General features: G+C 36.5%; 9 protein-coding genes across 9 annotated transcripts in view; 6 read left to right on the plus strand and 3 right to left on the minus strand.

The window, feature by feature from the left end:
• Window positions 1-20459, plus strand: part of LOC129795035 (probable asparagine--tRNA ligase, mitochondrial) — a 1173171-nt gene that overhangs the window by 839418 nt on the left and 313294 nt on the right. The window lies entirely within an intron of this gene.
• LOC129794972 (mucin-2-like) overlaps window positions 1-20459 on the minus strand; it is an 826140-nt gene that overhangs the window by 627445 nt on the left and 178236 nt on the right. The window lies entirely within an intron of this gene.
• Window positions 1-20459, plus strand: part of LOC129795002 (sodium-dependent nutrient amino acid transporter 1-like) — an 899230-nt gene that overhangs the window by 565477 nt on the left and 313294 nt on the right. The window lies entirely within an intron of this gene.
• On the plus strand, window positions 820-1732 carry LOC129795269 (uncharacterized). Its single transcript, XM_055836354.1, has 3 exons — window positions 820-1042; window positions 1148-1292; window positions 1373-1732. Exons 2-3 carry the CDS (start codon window positions 1245-1247, stop codon window positions 1730-1732), a joined length of 408 nt encoding a protein of 135 aa, XP_055692329.1. The 5' UTR covers window positions 820-1042; window positions 1148-1244.
• Window positions 3665-4136, plus strand: LOC129795270 (general odorant-binding protein 56a-like). The gene is made up of 2 exons (XM_055836355.1): window positions 3665-3712; window positions 3777-4136. Exons 1-2 carry the CDS (start codon window positions 3665-3667, stop codon window positions 4134-4136), a joined length of 408 nt encoding a protein of 135 aa, XP_055692330.1.
• On the plus strand, window positions 5673-6148 carry LOC129795271 (uncharacterized). Its single transcript, XM_055836356.1, has 2 exons — window positions 5673-5720; window positions 5789-6148. Exons 1-2 carry the CDS (start codon window positions 5673-5675, stop codon window positions 6146-6148), a joined length of 408 nt encoding a protein of 135 aa, XP_055692331.1.
• On the minus strand, window positions 8392-11474 carry LOC129795026 (uncharacterized). The gene is made up of 2 exons (XM_055836039.1): window positions 9854-11474; window positions 8392-8667 (listed from the first exon to the last, which is right to left on the minus strand). Exon 1 carries the CDS (start codon window positions 11391-11393, stop codon window positions 9879-9881), a length of 1515 nt encoding a protein of 504 aa, XP_055692014.1. The 5' UTR covers window positions 11394-11474; the 3' UTR covers window positions 8392-8667; window positions 9854-9878.
• Window positions 11679-13495, plus strand: LOC129795023 (histone-lysine N-methyltransferase PRDM9-like). The gene is made up of 2 exons (XM_055836032.1): window positions 11679-13018; window positions 13143-13495. Exons 1-2 carry the CDS (start codon window positions 11718-11720, stop codon window positions 13384-13386), a joined length of 1545 nt encoding a protein of 514 aa, XP_055692007.1. The 5' UTR covers window positions 11679-11717; the 3' UTR covers window positions 13387-13495.
• On the minus strand, window positions 13763-19883 carry LOC129794986 (uncharacterized). Its single transcript, XM_055835965.1, has 3 exons — window positions 19734-19883; window positions 16543-18267; window positions 13763-16448 (listed from the first exon to the last, which is right to left on the minus strand). Exon 3 carries the CDS (start codon window positions 16379-16381, stop codon window positions 13775-13777), a length of 2607 nt encoding a protein of 868 aa, XP_055691940.1. The 5' UTR covers window positions 16382-16448; window positions 16543-18267; window positions 19734-19883; the 3' UTR covers window positions 13763-13774.

A 20459-nucleotide genomic window follows, 5' to 3' on the forward strand; every position in this document is an offset into this window, starting at 1 on the left:
TTTCAAGCTGGGAAATTTATAGGTGATGTAGCTTCCAGGGAAGAAAAATGAAAAAGTTCATTTTTTGCAGATTCTTTTTGTTCTGAATTTAATCCGACGATTTAACTGAGTCATCCAACATGTGGCGCACTTTTATCACTAAGGACGTCTGTATTATAGTTTTTTTTTTAAACTTTTTAATTTTTAGCTGTTAGCTTAGTCAGCAAATTTTAAAGTTATTAACTTTTTTCACTTTTTTTCTTAAAAAATATTTATTCATTTGTAAATTTATAGGTTTTAAAATGATCCTTACTTCTTCTTCTTCTTATGCACAGGCCTAATGAAACTAAAAACAAATCATAGTTTGAAAAAAAAAATCGATAATCACGATAATAATTGAAAAATGATTTTAGCATAAAATGATGAATTTTATGCTAAGCAGCATTCGTTTAATTTCTTTCGAATTTTCGTTTGACTTTTCTAACGATTGATTTTCTTTTTTTTATTTAATTTTAAAGTTTCTTTTCTATAATTTCTAAATAAGTTTTTAGACACCCAAACATTTTCTGATTGAAGCCATATGGGCTAAATGGCTTGGCCGATCTTTTGGTCTTAACGATGTGAACTGTCCAGGTGGAGTCCAGGAAGTGATAATGCCCTTTCTAATATACTAAATTTTAAGTTTCATAGTTTCATGATTACAACCCCGGAAAGAAATATATTTAATAATTATTTTTTAATCTGCACACCGGAAGTTTCTTTTTACCACCATTCCCTTGTAATTCAGGGTTTAGTTCCCCTTAGTAATAGGTCTATTATTTGTACTTACTCCCATTTTTAGCCCATTCTGACTGCTTTAATCTTTGTTATAAAGGTACGTACAAAGTGCGACTTCTCTGAGAAACTCAACTAAAAACTACTGCACGAGCTTCTTCCTACGTTATCCAATTTGATCTGACTTTTATGATCTATGAAAGAATTTAATTCGACTAGTTTTTCTCTTTTTATGGTTTTTTTTTGTTAACAGGCTATTCTCCAGATGATTTCAGGTGATTCCGTCTAGGTAACTTTTCTTTTGTAATTACGGCGATTACATAAGATTTCTTATAAGGAGCATTATAAGAATTTTCATTAAGTAGATAATAAAACTTCCTGACCGAGATTTTAGTATAAAATTCGTGAGCTTCAGAGGTAGGAGCATCAGTTGTTCTAGTTTCCTTCAATTCAACACACATCTAAGTCTAGAAAACTATCTTTATTTAAAAATGAAGTTGATCATTTGCAGTTTCTTCATTTTCTTCTGCCTCTCTGGCGTAAGTTCCCTATAAATCTTAATTTTTAGTTAAAAAAATCTAATTCTCTGTTTTTGTGTGATCTTCCATTAAAACCTCAGACCCAAGCCCAGAAAGGCTACGTGACGAAGGCTATAGCAGAGCTGGCTATTCCATGTGCATCTGAGGCTAAATTATCTAAAGAATCCGTGGATGCTCTCAAGGATGGCAATATCCTGGCCATTAAGGAAGGTTTTGGCTGCTTCTCTGATTGCATTGCCAAGAAATTGGGCATGATTGCTGACGATAACAGCTTCCACCTTGGCAAGTACAAGGAGAGAATTGGAAAAATCGTCCAGCCTGATGCTGCTACCAAAATCGTCGAAGCCTGCAGTGGCAGCGTCGGAACGGAGAATTGCAAGATTTCCGGAAGTGTCCTTCACTGCTCCCTCACAAAGCTCATTGATGTTTTCTATGAATAATTCTCTGAGAATTATCAATCTATAGAAAAAACCAAAAATTAGGAGGAAACTCCTCCATTTCTCTGCAAAAGCAAGAAAATTGTTGATTTTGTAAAAATGTAGTCTGTTTTAGAAGCAATAAAACTGAAGTTTGTTAAAGTATTTTTGTGTTTTCCTTCAGAGAGAGACGTCGTGAGTAACGACTTAAAGATTTGTTTGGGTGAAACTCACTACTAAGTCTGGTTTAAGTCTTTTAAGCTCAGTCAGTTTAAGTTTTCTTAAACAAGACTATTTTTTTTAATCCGCCCTAAATTTTTAAGAATGATCTAAAACTGAATTTAGGCTTAATTCAAAAATGTATTAAACCACAACTCAATTTATTTTAACCTTAAAACCTTAGAAGTCTGACTCAAAGTAAACTTAAGCCTGTAAGAGCACGATAACTGGATGGGGGAATCATTAATCGAATAGATGCTTGAAAGAAACTAAGTGTGGCCGAATACGACTTCCGGACACTAGTTGAACGAAAGTCAGCAAAACTTCCGGAAGCCATTACATCTGATCAAAAGTCCCCCATAATTGGAAGTACCCTAATTTACCCTAAATAATTTGTAAAGAGTAATAAAATGGAGGGCTCAGTCCTATTAAGCGAACAAGAAATCCTTGAAACTTCAAGAATTTTAAGGATACTTCACTTTTACATCTTTTGGCATCAATTTTCTTCACTCTTCACCAATATCCGTGGAATTTTCTGGTTTTCAAAAAAGGTTCGCTAAAATTTTCTGTGACAGATCTCAGCAATTCCGGGGAGCAGGAACGTCTCAGGGCATATATCTGCCTACTGAGATCTCTGAGGTTAGACTTAACCTCATCGACGTGTATGCTCCATTTTAATACAAGGGCAATTTTAGGAGAACAAAACTCCTTCCGGAAAAGGTAGTTTTAATTCGGTTGAATAAGGACCCAGGATACCTGCCGACGCTCCCGGAAGGAGTTTTCTTCTCCAAATATTGCCCTTTTATTTGTAAGATTTGTAACAATGGCTTTTTACTAGAAGGGGGAGTTTACCCTTCTCAAACATTCAGTCCAGGAAGGCTGAATATCTTTTATTGCCTGGCTCATCTTTCATAATTTTCAAACAAACTTATTAATGGCAACCCAGGTTCCCAACGTATTAGGCTTCCATTGAAGGTGATCAGAAACCAGCAAGGCTTCAATAGTCTTGTCTTAAAAAGCCACTGATTCCCTGTCTTGCTTTCTTCAATGTAACGATTTAATGTTTCTTTTAATTCTTTTAAATTCCTTAGAAAAAATAACTGGTTACAATCAAACTTTTATTTCTCTTTGATGTATAAATTATTGTTGGCAGCTATGTGACGGTACTGATGTCCGTTCTGGTTGGCATAAAGCGACCAAAAGAGGCAGAGTTGAATTTCTCAAAACCGATGAGCTCTTCTTCTTTTCTCCCTTTCGCGCTAACAGCGCCACTCGTGGCAAAATCGCCACAAACTAGGCGCCATTTTTAGCGGAAAAACTTAAGGTAAGAAAACAGTTATTATTATAAAATTTTGTCATTATAAAGTTTTTCTTTTAATAAAAATTAACCAAAGCAATAAAAACTTTAATGATAACTCCAAATGTATAATTCTGTGAGTCATTTTCATTTGACCCAGAAGCAATTAAAACACATTGCCAACTTTTTTCTTGTATGCAATTTGAAAAGGTTTACGTTAAAGTTGTTGTTTTACTTGATTTTTGTTTTTTTTTTCACGGTAAGGTCATTCCTAAAACTAATAAAATTTTTTAATTTTCTAATTTCTTGACCCAGATTTTGGTATAAAATGTTTGAGCTTCACTGAATGGAGCATCAGTTGACCTAGTTTGCCAAATCAAGCAACATCTTTCGTAAATCCTTAAATATCTCTAATCTAAACTCTCTTAATCTTTGCCAAGATGAAGTTGATCATTTGTACTTTCTTGGTTTTCTTCTGCCTCTCTGGGGTGAGTTATAAAACCTTTTTCTATTGTCGTAATAATCTAAACTCTTATTTCTCTTAAACCTCAGATTCAAGCCCAGAAAGGCTACGTGACAAAGGCCATCATGGAGCTCGGTCTTCCGTGTGCACAGGAAGTTGGACTTTCTAGTGAATCACTGAAGAGTATTCAATCTGGTGACATTCTCAGTATTCAGGAAGGATTTGGCTGCTTTGCTGACTGCATTGCTAAGAAATTGGGCATGATTGCTGACGACAATAGCTTCCACCTTGGCAAGTACAGGGAGAGAATTGGAAAAATCGTCCTACCGGAAGTTGCTGCACAACTTGAGGAAACCTGCAAGGGTAGCGTCGGAACGGAGAATTGCAAGATTTCCGGAAGTGTCCTCCATTGCTCCCTCACTAAGATTGTGGATATTTTCTATGAATAATTCAATTTTCGATTTTAGAAAACGTAGAATGTTTAAATTCATTGCAACGGCCAGATGCAAAATATTGTAATTCAATTTTTGATAAATAAAACTGGAACGTCACACTATATACCTTTAGTTTTCATAAAACTTTTTGAGTTGAAAAACTTTCAAACTTTATACTTAAACAATTTTATTTATTTTTTCTTCACTTTTAATGACGTAGATGAGGAAAAAAGTCACTTAAGAAATAAACCTTCAAATTGCACATGAACTTGAGATTTCTTAGAAGCTATTAAAGTTTTAATTACTTTATATACTCCGGAATTTGATATTCAAATTAAAAAACAATAATTAAACTGTTTGTAAACAAGAAAAAGATCCAAGGCTTGCAAAAGAAGCAAATAGACTTTAGATTTTAAATTGATCTATGATTTCATTTTCCTCTCAATTTTCTAATACAATTTACAATTTACAATTGATTCTGGGCAAATACAAATTTGACCAAAATTACCTACACTTTTGATAAAATTACCGACCGTTTTGCCAAAACTACCAACAAAAAGAATTATTCCAAATACAAACTGAAATGTTATAACGATTATTGCATATAATGTGGATGATTAATAGATCAATCATCCACAAAATTAAGCATCATCAGTAACTTTGGTTCTTTCATCATCAGTAAATTGGTTTTGCAATTCTTTACAACTTTCTAAAACATCAGAACCCTATATAGAACCTTTTCTTCAGGACAAAAAATGCCAAAAACTGTTTGACCTTGAAAATAATTGAAATATCAAATGATAGCTTATTTCAAGACCTTTCCAAAACTGAGCATGAGCTGAGCATTTTTGTCTTTTAAATTGATGAATTTCATAAAAAAAAAATCAACTTTGCCCACTAATACTACTCACAAAATAAATTACAACGCATAGACTGACCCATCCACGTTGTGGTATACCAACTTTAATAACTGGACGCGTTATGATTGATTTTTATATTTTAGTTTTGTGTTATATTTTATTGATTTTCTTTTCATCTAAGAAGCTGCGTTCTGGAATTAAATTTCAAGACCATTGGCTGCTCCCGGAAATCTTCCGGTACCCAGCATGGCAGAAAGTTTTGGAGGGCGCAGTAAAAAAGGCATATCTAGCTTTTAAGTTTTCTTTATTTAATTCTTTTTATCAGTATGGTTTTTTGATAACGTTCCATTGTGCATCATACGTATTTTAAGTAAAAAGTCTTAATTAAATTAAGTAAAACAATATGATTAAATGTCACCTGAGTTTTTTTTAATGTTGTTATTTTATTTTATGTTTAATTTCAAGGAGTTTGTTTAGCTATGCTAAATTTTTCTGGAAGAACATTTCTAGAAAACTCATTAATTTTATCATACTCACCTGTTTAATTAAAAAGTTTATTTCCTGCTCAGAATTCTACTATAAAATGATTGAGATTGCATGAATGGAGCATCAGTTGACCTAGTTTTCTTAATCTTGCAACATCTTTCGTGATTCCTTAAGTAAATTCTAAACTCTCTTAATCTTTGCCAAGATGAAGTTGATCATTTGCAGTTTCTTCGTTTTCTTCTGCCTCTCTGGGGTGAGTTATAAAACTTTTTTTTTCTTGTCGTAAAAATTTGCTAAACTCTTATTTCTCTTAATCTTCAGACTCAAGCCCAGAAAGGCTACGTCACAAGGGCCATCATGGAGCTCGCTCTTCCATGTGCACATGAAGTTGGACTTTCAAGAGAATCTCTCGATTTTATCGAATCCGGTAATCTTCCTGGTCTCAAGGGTGGTTTTGGGTGCTTTGCTGATTGCATTGCCAAGAAATTGGGTATCGTTGGTGATGACAACAGTTTCTCTCTCGAAAAATATAATGAGAGAATTGGAAAAATTGTCCAACCTGATATTTTTGGTCAAATCACTGAAGCTTGCGTCGGCCTAGCTGGTACGGAAAATTGCAAAGTGGCTGGAAGTGTCCTTCACTGTTCCATTACTAAGATTGTTGATGTTTTCTATGAATAAGAAGCTCTTCTTCAAAATTACGAAGACTTCATATTTGGATAAACATTCAAATAGTTTTTTGTAGTGGCCCATGATGCTATTATATAGTTTTTTTTTGTAAATATATTAAAATACAAACAATAAAAAAGATAATTAAAAATTTATTGTTAGGTATGTTTTTCTTATATCCGAAAAAGAGATCAATTTGATATAAAGCTTTGAAGAAGTTTTCTTAATTGCTTTTCGCTCTTACCACAGAAGATTTAATGGCGCTGCATGCCAAACTTTCATGTTTGGCCACAATTCCTTATATTGAGAAAGCGATATCATCAGAGTCACATCAATGCGACGGTGACGTTCGCGGCGGCTAGTCACCAAAACTCTTGATTTGTAAACAACATTCTCTGTGATGGTGTTTTTACGGGAAAACTATGATAATTTAGTGTATTCGCGACAATAATGATTTTGTAAGATAAAATCGAGTGTTGGAAAATATACTATACTAACTCATTTTTGTTGATTTTCAGGAGAGCGATTTGAAGTTTGAGATTTACATTGCTTCTTATGTAAATTTTTTTACAGTTTTCGCTGTAACTTTGTAGGGAACAAATATTCGAATTTGTCCTTTTGAGGGAAGATGAGGGACATCAAAAACAATCGAAAAATGCGTTAAAAATATACTATACTAACTCGACTTAGTATAGTGTATTTTCCAACCCTCGAAATACAATGATACCTAAGTACAATGACCACTTCGACGTGGTAATTCGAAGAGGTATATTACGGTTTCAAGGAGAGTTTTCCTAAAAGAGGAGCCTTATCAAACTGAAAGATTAGCGTTAAAAAGCTGGAGACTCTTGCGGTCTCCCAATACCGATCTTAAATCGATTACTTTGCCCCATCAGCTAAATAGTCCTGCTATTGCTGGTAGTATTCTTTCTAATGTAAACTTGGAAATGATTATTAATAAATGAATGAAAAAATCCAGACCTATTTTTTTTTCAGAAATATATCTAAAAGTATGTAGTATATTAATGTTTTTAATGTATACCATGTCCGGTTGAACCTTAGTTAAAAAATACAGAAAATTACATGTCGGAAAAATTTAAAAAGTTGTTGAATATCTTGTAAAAAAAATCTATAATTTTACTTTTGAAAACTTTTACAAAATTGTTAATTTAAAACCAAACCTCCTAAATTAATTCTTATCTATTCAACTCTGTAGTTAAAAACGTTTAAAACAGAATGATTTGTATTTATTCTGTAATTACAGAATGTCGTAAACTGAACTTTGTTTTTGTATATTCAATTTAATTTATTCCATAAATCTTCTCTGAACGATCAGAACGGTCAATGCCCGCAATTTTTTTTTCATAGTCTCAATCAATCTTCAGGTATAAAAGAGTCCATTTTCAGCAGCAACAGGACAGTTTCCCTCATTTATCTTGATCTGGAAGACCTTTAATTAGTAGTCCACTAAAACTACTAGGTCCTATTGTGAAGTTAGCTTGAGAACTAAAAATTGTTAAAATGAAGTTTTTAGTGAGCAGTTTTCTTATTTTCCTTTTCTTCTCCGCTGTAAGTGATTGATTGAAAACAAAATTATCGTTTTACCCAAAAAAAGTAAAACTAATATTTCGAAATTCTTTAGGTTAACTGCCAAGAGAGCGGAGGCAGTTTGAGTAAACTTATCAGTACAGGACTACGATGCGCAGCTGAAAATGGGAACATCAATGAAATTAAAACATCCCTTAAGGCAGGAGAACTTCTTAAGGCACTAAATTCATTTGGCTGCGTTGTTGATTGTGTTATTCAGAAATCTGATATCAGTGGTGATAAAGCTACAAAAGCCTTAGACTTAATCAGTAAGTTTGTCAATCCCGCCATTATTCAACAACTCCAAGAGACATGCAAGCTTGACGATAGTGCAGAACAGTGCAAAATGACCAGAAGTTTGATTTCCTGTGCTATTAAGTCCATCGCCGGTTCTCTATTGCCTTAAACCTGTAAGAACCCTGGATCGAATACATTTGTTAACAATTTTTTGTCATATTCCGGGAAATCTGTTGTAAGGAATATCCAATAAAGCAGAAAGAAAATTAAAGTGTGTTCTTTTTAAGGAGAATAGAATTCACCTTGTTCTTTAATCTCTCCTTTGATCCTTTTGAACTATTTTAACTGCGTCAGGCGCCATCTTACTTTCCATGATAATTTTAACCAAGCCTGGATAACATGGATAAAATGTAGTAAAATGAAAGTCAAACTTTTAGGTTAATTTAATTTATTTCATAAAATATTTTATTATCTTGCTTAAATCTCATTTCGACATTACATTTTTTTTATTTATTTTAAAAATCCTTTCAATAGACTTTCATTTGGCTATTGGTGGTTTTTGGTGGCAGTTATTAGTGCAGAATGAATGACACTCCTATGACGTAGGAAGACGTGCATCTAAGTAATTTAATCTTCCTGATGAGAGTCAAGATTTAAGCGATGTTCTCGTTAGAAATGCTTAACTGTAGACAATTCAGACGACAGTCCTGAAATGAATGTTTTGAACTGAGTTTTATAACATAAACGCATTTTTTTTTCAAGCAAAAAATGTATCACTGAGTAATTAAAGATGGTCGTCTTTAGTTTTTTTTTCTTACTTTTAACTACATTAATTAATCTCATTAAAGCTTCTTTAAATGTTTAGAAAAATCAAATGCTCGCGATTTCAAGTCTTTAAAAAATAATGCTGACTTGAGTATAAAAGAGTTCGTCTTGAGAAGCAGCAGCATTAGTTTCTCTCACTGACCTTAATCAGTTTAAGATCTCAAGCTTGAGAACCCATAAAAATGAAGATTTCAGTGAGAAGTTTTCTTATCTTCTTCTTCTTTTCTGCTGTAAGTATTTTCATTCAAGTATTAGACTGATCCTATAAGAGATAGAACTAACAGAATGATCCATTTAGGCTCATTGCGATAATAACGGAGATATTATGGATACAGTCGTTAGTGTTGGACTAAACTGTTTACAAGCAAATGGAATTCACAAGGAAATTATGACAGCCTTCAAGCAAGGAGATCTTCGTACAGTATTCAATGATCTTGGCTGCATAGCTGATTGTGCTCTTGAAAAATTTGATTTTCACGGAGAAGGCAAAGATCAACCTGGCAGTATGTTGGAACGGATCAATAGGATTGTCAATTCAGACTTTACTGAAAGAGTTCACGAAACGTGTAAGAATGAAGTTGGTACGGAACAATGCAAAATATCTGGGAATTTATTTTTCTGCATGTACAGAGTTTTTGTTGAGAGATTCTCGGAGGAAGCTTCGAAAGAAAAATAGAACCGATGATCTTTTGTTGTAGAGAATATCACAATGAAGAAAAATATAAAGACAAGCCTTTATCTGTCTTTAACTGACACTAATGAAATGACGTAGAAAAATTGTTGGAACCAACAAACACCTTGTAAAGTTCTTTGTGAATCAGAGCAGTTTAATCGTGAAACTGAGGGTTAAGGTTTCTGGGGGAGTTGCCTATAGCCCTCAAGTTTTCTTAAATCATATTAAGTATGACCTCAACATGATTATTTATTAACGATCTCTTTCGATACGTCTTCCACTGCACTAGTTCAGTGCCAGTGGGGTTTATCCGAATTTTCTTTTAATTTTAGATGAAGTATCAGCAATCTCGCGCCTAACGATGCTGCCTTACGTGAAAAGTCGCCCGTACTCACCGGAAAATTTCTCCAGTGTGCCCCTTCATGGGTAGGAAGAGGTTGTAGCTCTGCTGGCACTTCTTGTCCCATATGTTGCAGCTAATGGAGCAACTATTGTCCTTTTTAAATGCCTTCCAAGTCTCTCCGTTACAGCTGTTGTATTCTTTCGTAGACATCTGTGGGTCTCTGCGATGTGAGTATTGTAGCTTGTGACGTCTGGGAAGGAGATGAAACAACGACGACAGCTGAAGATCCTTTCAGGTATAGATGAAACAGATGGAACAGGTGGAACTGTGCTGTGCACATCTCTGTTGTGCATGTAGAGACTTTCACCATTGGGAAAGGTCAGGTTGCAGGTGTAGCAGGTTCTGGGGATGACTATTGGGATCCCCTTGACTTTTGTTTTCACATAGTCAGCATGATGATTCCGGTAGTGCTCACTACAAGATGCTCTGTCGGGGAAAACAACTTTGCAGCTGTGGCAGGATTTTGACATCCCAATTTCACGCAGTTTTGTTTCCATCTGCTGATGGACCCTCTGCTCCCGTCTTGTTTTCTCCTTGGTGAAGTGATATCGGTAGAAGTGCTTGTTGTAGCCCTGCTTATTGGGGAATCTTATATCGCACCTTCCGCATCTGTAAGTTCTAATTTTTAAATCTCCCTGCTCGACAGGTTGCCTCTCTGGTGATTTTTGGGGTACTACAGGTGGAGTGTCCAGGAAGACTGTAGAGGTTTCCTCGGAATTACTTTCCTCCTTTACCCGGAAGGTGTTTGTAGTGAGTACATTTAGAGGATCTGGAATTTCCTGAAGTTCCCTACTTGTGTAGGCCCGTCTGGCTTTTCCTTTGCAGTAGTGCTCCCGATAGAAATGTCGATTGTAGCTCCGTTTATCTGGGAATCCGATATTGCACTTCTTACATCGCCTGTATTTCCTTGTCTCCACTTCCCGCAATTGTACTAATGGCTCCCTCAATGTGGCTACAGGTACTGCTGGTTTCATCCTGGGAAGAACATTACTCTTCACTGTACTAGCCCTGCGAAAGTGTTCCCGGTAGAAGTGTTTGTTGTATCCCTGCTTATCCGGGAATCTTATGTCGCATCTTCCACATCTGTAAGTCTTCTTCTTCACCTGTCTCTGCTCAAAGAGTTGCTCTTCTGGTACTCTTAGGGGAAGTTCTTCTGGCCCAACATTTGTCGAATCCTCAAAAGCTTCCTGATGATCTTCTTCCTCTTCTATCTCCACTTTGGGAATCAACAGTGGGACTTCCTCCGAGTTCACCCCAAGAGGATCCGGTAAAACCACTTCAACCACCTTCGTGTACTGCTTAATCTTCTCCTCTGAGGATAAACACTGTATTTTGAAGGTGTAGCAGAAGATGAGCTTCTTCCGACAGGGTTCACAGATTTCGGAGAAAGTCTCACAGGCATCAATGGTACTGCCCAGGAGAAATTCCAGCATTTTCCTTCCCTGCATCTGATCCTCAAGTTTCACGTTTAGTGATGAAAGGGGGAATCCACTGTTGAGGCATGTTCTGCACACTTTTTCCTGAAATTCCATTTTCACTATGCAGCAAAAAAGCTTCTCTCACTTCAGGAATGTCAACAAATTGAAAAGCTCAATCTCATCGATTTCTTGGATAATCCTAACTTTGATTAATCTTGGATAAAATTTGTAATTTTTTAAGTTTTTTAAAGAATTTTTATTAATAATTTAGGGTTAGTAAAGTAGCGTAATAAAATAAGATGTATAGAGTCGGCAGATTGAGTTGAAATTTGAATAAAAATAACTTTAAAAAAACCATTTATCCGATTTATCCAACCCGCCAGAATCGATGATTTTTTTTTGAGGTTATGTTTTCTTTTAATTATTTATTTGTGTTGTATGGTGTTGTTTGTGTTACAATTTGCAATGGAATTAATAAATGGAAAATCCTGCCGAACTTGCCTAAGCAATGGTATCCCACTAACTTCCTTGGATGTGAAGTTGTTCGATGGCATGGACGGTGAAAGTATGCTGAACTTCCTCCTTGGAAGTTCAAGGGAAGTTAAGAAAGATTTCTTCTGGATCTGCGTTCCCTGCAGGAAGAATCTCATTTCATCCTACTGCTACAAACTCCAGTGTCTTGAATCTGAGGAGAAGATCATGCAGGAATTCAGTCAATTCACCTCTCCTCCTGATGCTGCCTGTGAGACTTCTCAAGAACCCACAATGTTGTCACCACACAAAGGGGATGAGAATGATACCAGAGCTTCTGTAGAAGATCCCGAAGAATTTCCTGACACAAATGAACCAGAATCATTTTTTCTGGAAGATCTGGATAAAAAATCAACGGCCCAGGAGAAAATTCTCAAGTACTGGCTGTGCAGGAAATGTGATTTGTTGTTCCCGGAGAGACAGGGCTACGACAGACATAAATGTGAGCAAAGCAGGGGAATTTTTCGCTGTCTTCCGTGTCAAATGAGATTCTCAGATCATTTATCATACGCTAAACACTGTCAGGAACATTCTCATTCAGAGGAATCTCAGAAAATCATCCAAGGATGTAAATTCTCAGAGGAAGAAGCTCAATCACCTAAACCTAGATCTCTAAAGAAAACTCAACCAACCTTCCGGACAAGGACTTCAGGAGAAGGCCAAGCGGGTAAATCCTCACAAGAAAAACTTCAAGATAGAAAGAAAATCTCTATAGGATTGAGCAACACCGCTGATGTCATAAGCTGCCCCAAATGCTTCGCCACATTTCCAGATAAAGACTCCCGCAGGAAGCACTACAGTCGCGAGCATCTACTGCCCCCACGCAAAAGGACTACAACAGTTTGTGAAGATTGCGGCAAAACCGTCCAAACGCGCTACCTGAGAAGCCACAAAATTACTCATCGTGAGAAGAGTTTCTTCTGTGCCTTTTGCGGAGCAGGATTCATATCCAAGGAGCGTCTCAAGATGCACATCCGGATACACACAAAGGAGGAAACCTACATCTGCCCCTACTGCAACAGAGGCTTCGTTCACTGGGGAACCCGAAGGGATCACATTCGAAGCGTGCACGAGGGCAATGCAGACAACTTTAAAAACTACAAATGCGATCTCTGTGATCAGAAGTACAGAAAGAAGTTCCATTTGGACGTTCACATGAGGAAGCACACGGGTGAGAAGCCCTATCAGTGTCCTCAATGCGAAAAGAGGTAAGATGATCATTTTATCCATTTAAAATAATCTTGGGGATAATTTTTATCCAAACTCATAGCTTTCGACACTTGATTTTTATCCAAAGATAAAAGATTTGATGACATTTTGAATGTTTTGCAGGTATAGGTACAAGAATGGCTTGAAGGAACATTTGGTCAGTCATACGAACGAGAAGAACATGATCTGCACGATCTGCAGTAAATCCTTTGCCCTGAGGAAGTATCTCATGCAACACATGGTCACTCATTCGGAAGTTAGGAAGCACGTGTGTGATATTTGCAATAGAGGATTCACCCAGAAGCACGTTCTCAAATCCCACAGGCGTGCCAATCATCCAGATCATCCGGAATTGCTGCCCAAATAGTCAAATAAAATGATTAAAAAAAATAAAACAAAAAGAAAATGTTTTTTTAAGGCTCTGGTCAACTCCCCAAGTAACCTCCACCCTCGCCTCACGGTAATCTACAGAGCATTTTTAGCTAACAGCCTAATCTTAAATCTTAAATATGTCGTAGGTGGCTGAAATGTTATAGCTGGCATCAAGACCTTTCCAACAATAGATCATTTGACTTCCTAGGTCTTCTAGAACCTGAGATATCGCCATTTTTAGATTTTTCTTTACAAGCTCATATCTCCGATTCTACATAACCTAAAAAGTTCGTTGACAAGATTGAGTAATAAAAATTGGTTAGCGTCATTAAACTCTGAGTTTTTTTTTTAAATTTAATTCCAAGAAAAAATTAAACGTTTGTTTACTTATTTAATTTTTCAAATTCATCCAGATCTTCTTGCGTTATCCACCTCTTAATCCTTTCTTCAGGACAAACAATCTTAATTTTCTTTTTCGTTAGTTGTGTTACAGATGTGTCCGTTATTAAGTATTTCTTCTCCTCGAGAACTTTCTTTATTACGTATGGTCCATGGAAGCCGGGGAAATATTTTCGTGGACTTTGGGACTTCTCGACTTCCTGATGATGGATCAGTACTAAGTCGTCTTTCTTGAAGATCGGAGAAATAGATTTGTTTCCTTCATTGTTTGATTGGTTGCTTTGTTTTTCATCTGCCTCTGTGTTCTGTACTGTCTTCTCTGCATTGTTTTCCTTTTCTTTGCTCTGATCTTCTGGTTCTTCCTGATCTTCATTCTCCTTTCTCTGATCTTCTGCTTCTTCCTGATTATCCTTCTTGCTCTGATCTTCATTCTTTTTCTGATCACCCTTCCCTTTGTTCTGATCTTCCTTCTCTTTCTCATCCTGATCTGTCTCCTCTCTGCTCTGATCTTCATTCTCTTTGTTCTGATCTACTTTATTCTCGTCCCGTTCTTCTTTTTCTTCCTCTTGTTCTTCCTTCTCTGCTTTCAGATCTTCCTTATCTTCTTTTTCTTCTACCTCATCTGCTTCATCTGAATCATTCAGAAATCTTCTACTAATTCTCTTTTTGACTGTCTCGCACGCCTTCATGTAAACAGCCTTCTCCAGAGCACCACTCCTTGGAACGTACTTCACAATCCTTTCTCGTGGATTCAAATCAGATTTTTCATTTAGATTTGATGAATTTATTTGAGACTGAGCATCAGGCAACTTTTCCTCCCAGTCCGTTGTATCAGGAGCTTCGCAGATTTTACTCACTGCTTCTGTTATGACACCATGAAAGAATCCACGATGCTTGGACGTTGCAAAGGAAGTACTTTTTTCAGAGACATCAACAACAAATCCCTGCTTCAGGCCGTTTTCTCTGCAAAACTCCTCAAAGCGCGTCGACGTGAATGGTTCCTTCTGAAGACTAACTACTAGTGATGGACTTGCCAGATGCTCTGCAATCCTCATGAGAGTCTTTTCGACAATTTCACAACATGGAGACGGTACAGCTTCAAGTATTGTGTACTGTGTTGTAGCATCCATTGCAGCAAAGATGTATTCATTGGAGTTGTTGCTTTTCTGGATCGGTCCGAAGAAGCCAACGTAGAGCATGTAGAAGGGAATAAAGCATCGTTCCTTTGTACACGTAAAATGTTGCTCACCACTATTGAACAATTTCTGCACTGAACACTGAATACATTCAGTTAAATATCTCTTCACTGAGCCCAGGATTCCTACCATGTGAAAAACCGGCCGTAGTTTAATCATCAAATCCACCAATTCGTCAGAATCCGCATGACCAGCACTGATGTGAGTTAAATTCATAACACGAGACTGCATCTTGGATGACAGGCAGTACTTTAAGTTGTTGAAGTCTTCATCCTGTTGGCCTTTAAAGAGGGCTCTGTTGATCAGTTTATATTCTCCTTGATAGAATGTAAGGCATTTATCCATCTTCGAACATCCTTCGATGCTCTGTCGAATTCTTCGGAGTTTTTCATCGCCCAATTGCAAGAGGAAGAGTAAGTCTTCCTTCTTACAGAGATCTTCTTCTGAGAGATTTAGTATAGATTGAAATATTTCATTTTCTTCTCTTTCTTTCTCCTGTTTCGTAAGGGCTGATGTCTCTGATGTTCTCGAATCTGTTGATGATGCGTCATCAGCATCGGTTGAACCTTCCATCATTTGTTCCTTTTTCTTTGGACAAACCCTCGGGACGTGCTCCTCGGAATTGCAGATTCTACATGGTTTGAGTTTTTTATTTTTCTTTTTGGGAGGAGACGAAGCCGGTTCTTTCTCAATCTGCTCATCAGGAGATCCTCTTCTACGTTTATTCTTTGTAGATTCCTGTGAAGGAGTTGCCTTTTCGGGACTCCTTGCTCGATTCTTAGGCAACTGGGGCACTTTAAAGTGATCATCGTCACTCTCAAGGTGATCAAGATGTTGCAAGAATTCCTTTGGAGTATTCACATTCATCGTTGAAAGGATCATTTGATGGTTCACATTGTCTAGACCATTTACTAAATACTCCACCGTAGAAGCATCATCCAGTTGCAGCATCTTTGCCAATTTAACAGTGGTGTGAACGTACTGGATTGCAGGTTCATCCGGTTGTCTTTTCTTTGACTCCAGCTTAGCCTGAATGTCTGCCAGGTCAATGGTTCTGGGGAAATTCTTCAGGAGCTCCCGCTTAAAATCTTCCCAATTTGATATGAGTTCCAGGGAGTAATCATACCAAAGTCTAGCAATGCCGGTTAGGCGCATGGAAGCGTAAAGCAGGAGATGATATGGATCCCATCTGTAGACTCTGCCCAATTGCTCAATCGACTGGATCCATTCATTTGCATACAAATCCCTGTTTTTACTCGGATTGAACTCCCGGATTAGAAGCTTTATCTCTTGAGCTCCAAGGACTGTGCTGAAAATCGTATTTTGGTCTCCTCCTGAATTTCCCTTTGATGTGGAAATGCTTGAGAAAATTCTTGGATCAAAATTGTTCCACATGATTTTACTTTAAAAAGTTTTTCAAGGAAATATCTAGTTTTTCATTTTTTTTTAATAATAGTTTTTACTGAAAGAAGATTTAAAAAAAAGTTTTTTGTTAAAATCATGAGAAGTCGAATTTGATAAGAATTTAATAATTTTAAGTTTTTTAATTTACTTACCTTTGTGAATTACTTATATTACAGAGAATTTTAAAAACTTAAATTTTTGTCTCAATTTCCTTGCAAAAAAAGTATTAATGCAAAGTTTGGATACAAAGCAACATAACCTCAAAACTGAAGTACCGGCGATTTTGACAAACAGCTGTTGCAAAATGACGTTAAAACTTCTCTCTTAAATTAAGAGTCGTCTAAAATTTTATCTAAATTCTTTCCATTCAATGCGGATAAAAAAAGTCAAATATATTTTTATAAAAGCTTTATTTTCTTTCAAAATTATTTTTTCATATTTCAAAATTCTATTAAACGAAAAAATAAATTATTTACTAACCTGATTTAATTATTTCTTTAATTCCTTAAAGTTGAGTTTAGTTAACGTTGAGATCAGTTTCATATACTCCAGGTCGTTATCCCTCCTAATTTTTTTTTTATAACTTTTCATCTCTTCTCCTTGTTCTGCTTTCTGTTCCTCTGCTGATTCCTTCCATTTCGATCTTCTAAAATTCTTATTTGCTTCAGTTCCTCAAGTTATCCCTTAAACTGGTCCTTGAGTCTTCCCTTCTATCTTCGCTCTGACTTTTCTTCTTTAATTCTCGAGCCTTCGTTATTGGACAGTCTCGGAAAAAGTGTCCCTTTTTACCACAGTCCCAACACATAATTTCTTCTTGAACCATGCTTCTGTTGCGATATTCCTTGTCTGAAGAGTGTTCGGAATGACGAGAAGAATCCCTGGAACTTTGTCTCCTATCCGGTGAATGTCGTGAAGATCTTTCGTAATCTTCTCTTCTTCTTGGAGATCTATCATCAGATCTATTCTTCTCAGAGGAACGTTGGGAATATTCTCTCCTTTCTGATAAACGTGGTCTGTTCTCTGATCGGTCACTTGATGACCTATACTCTCGCCTGCTTTCATTCCTTTCTGATAGTCTTCTTGAAAGAGATGAAGCTGCACTTGATTTTTCCCTAGAAGACTCTTCACGGGATTTCTGCTTAGAACTTCCACCCTCAGATTTCTTCCCATCTGCATCACATGATGAATCTTTCTCAAGACGCTGCATATGGAGGAGAAGTTCCGTAAGACTTGGAGATTCAATAGCCGAAAGAATCATTTGATGCTTCGGTTCATTAAGTCCACGAATAAGGTACTCCTTTATGGACTTATCGTGCAATTTAGCCTTCCTTGCTAGTTTTACTGTGGTGTGAAAATATTCCTCAATTGCTTCCGTAGAATGTCTTTTCTTTGCAACGAGCTTCGCATGAATGTCAGCTACATCGAGTTTTCGTGGAAAATTTTCTTGCAACTGCTTCTTGAAGTCCTCCCATCCTGTGATTGTCTCCAGTGCGTACTCATACCAAATTTTGGCAACACCTCTCAAGCGCATTGTGGCGTAGAGTATAACTTGAGCATCATCCCATTTATGAACACGTGCCAATGTTTCAATTTGCTGAATCCACTCTGTTGCATTGAGTTTTTTGTATTTACAAGGATTGAATTCTCTAATTAGAAGCTCAACTTCTTGAGCACAAAGCATTGTGTGTACAACAACGTTCTTTACTGGGCGTTTTCCTACTTGATCTTCATTTCGTAATTTCATGGCTTTGGCGATCAATGAAAAATATGCAGGATCGTAGTTTACCGCCATTTTTGATAATTTTTTTTTTTAATAATGGAGTTCTTTCGGTCTGGTCTTTAGTCCTTTTATTTGTATAAAAATCTGAGTATGTAGTCTGGAAGAAAACAAAATGTAGAAGGAAATAATGAAAGTACAATGACTAATTAACTAAATTAATCAGTAAAAGATGTTTAAGAAACTCCACTATCACTACCGATAAAATCGTCATAATTTTTCAGTTAGAATTCGCAAATAAAACTGATCAGTTAAACAAATAAACACTTATGATAGGTTCGTAAAGAAATGTAAGATTCAAGATAATCAAGTTATGTAGATCCTTAGAACATATCCTTTATATCCTTTTGTTACGAAATATTCATAAATAGAAGGATTTGATAGGCCTGAGCGATCAAATCGTTCAGTGGTTAGGCTGACTTTTTATACAGCTGATCAGTTTCGTAAACTGAACTGCCTTTTGGACTTCAAGATTAAACTGGACCTCTAAACTGGAAAGTCTTCTGATTTTACATCCAGAATCTACATTCTAGATCTCTTTTTTTCTCTGGTCCTTCTCTGGATCCAGTCTCAGATCGTTGATTTTTCACGCACAGAGGCCTGTACTCCCTGTACTCAGACCTCACTTACTGCAACTGTGATTTTATTTAATCTCTGCCTTTGCCACTGCTTTCCTGACCGCACCACTCATTTAATAGTTCTTTGTCAATTACGGATGGTAGTCATGATATTTCAATAAGCACAGAAGTTTGAAAAGCTACTTCAACCAGAATTTAGATCTTTTATTTCTTCTTCATGATCTAAACATAGGAGTGAAGCAACTTTGAAAAATTCCTTAGTTTATTGAAATATCTTAACAGTACGATGATTGGATCAGTTGTTAACCCTGCTGATCACATCTCCATTATGTTGGTGTTGATCCCAAAAAGATTGCCGTGCAATCCAAACTCATGGGATCATCCGATCTCATAGAAATTCTCTGTCTCACAGAGTTATCTGGGCATGTTTCTTCCGCAGTTTTTCTCCTGGATCTGAGAGAACCTCTTAATTATCTTTTTAAACTTTCAGCTTCATATAATCTTCCTCTTCTTTATGAACCGGATGTCATTTTTGACATCCACACAGCTTGCTTCCTTTAATTCTTCCGATTCTTCCTCAACAAATCAATTGCTGCACTGATGAAAACTTCCGGAACTACGTAAAATTTCTACATGCCACGGAAAAGCCGTCACATACGGCTTTTCATGAGAAAAACAGGATAATTTCCCAGAAAGGACCTCAACGTCCTTTGCAAAGCTTCGCTGTCACTGCAAGTATCTCTTATGTCAACACTGCTGTTCGATTAGCAGGTTTCAATCATAAGGCATTCACTAATGCCGAGATAACTAACTCAAAATAACAAAAAAAAAACCAAGCCCCTCGCGAGGGATTCAGGGGCATAGTTGGAATAACCTTCCCAAATGATTCAGAACTTCCGGAATGCAATTTCATTCAGTTCCATCATCTTGGGAAAGTACACCACTCGTACTACTTCTGCTTATTTTTCACTGCTCTTGTAGTACTTACCTTCTCTTGGAGTTCCTCTCGCTTATTTAATCTACTAATTAAATAAGACTATTTGGCTTATTTTTCAGCAATAGGATTAGGAATGCTAATAAATTGATGAATTTGTTGAAGAGTGGAAATTATTGGACGAACTGTCAAAGAGTCATAAAAGCGTCGATTTTAACGTCTCTTATAATAAGAGACGCTATCGCGTCTCTTGATTATTTTCAGACCTATTAAATTCAATTTTTATTTTAAAAATTAGTAGATTCAATACTAAACAATGAAATGTTTTCAAGGTAGTAGAGATGTTTGTGGGAGCGAAAGGACGGTTCAGTAGAGACGGGAAGAGAGAGAGAGAGTGAGTCGAAGGGCGTACGTTGGCGAGTGCAGAAGTGATGGGCGAGAGTGACATTGAGGAGATTCAACAAGAGGAAATAGGAGAGGAAGAATATCAAGAAAACGGTGAGTACCACAATGTTCATTTGAATATCATTAACGAGGATATCTGAAAATATGATTAGATTACATAGCTGCAAGATCAAGAACTTCATCAATCTGTTCGCCCATTTCATCATCAATATCAATGCCAATGTCGTTATAATCATCCTCTAAAGTTTCACTCATTCCCATTAAGTCATCGTCTGGATTGTAAGGTGCATTGTCGCTTTGTGAGCGATTCACGTTGAGCCTTGTACAATCTTTAGCTAGATGATCAGTTTGTCCGCAACAGAAGCAACCCTTCTT

The sequence above is a fragment of the Lutzomyia longipalpis genome, chromosome 4, assembly GCF_024334085.1.
Source record: "Lutzomyia longipalpis isolate SR_M1_2022 chromosome 4, ASM2433408v1".
NCBI classification, from domain to species: domain Eukaryota; kingdom Metazoa; phylum Arthropoda; class Insecta; order Diptera; family Psychodidae; genus Lutzomyia; species Lutzomyia longipalpis.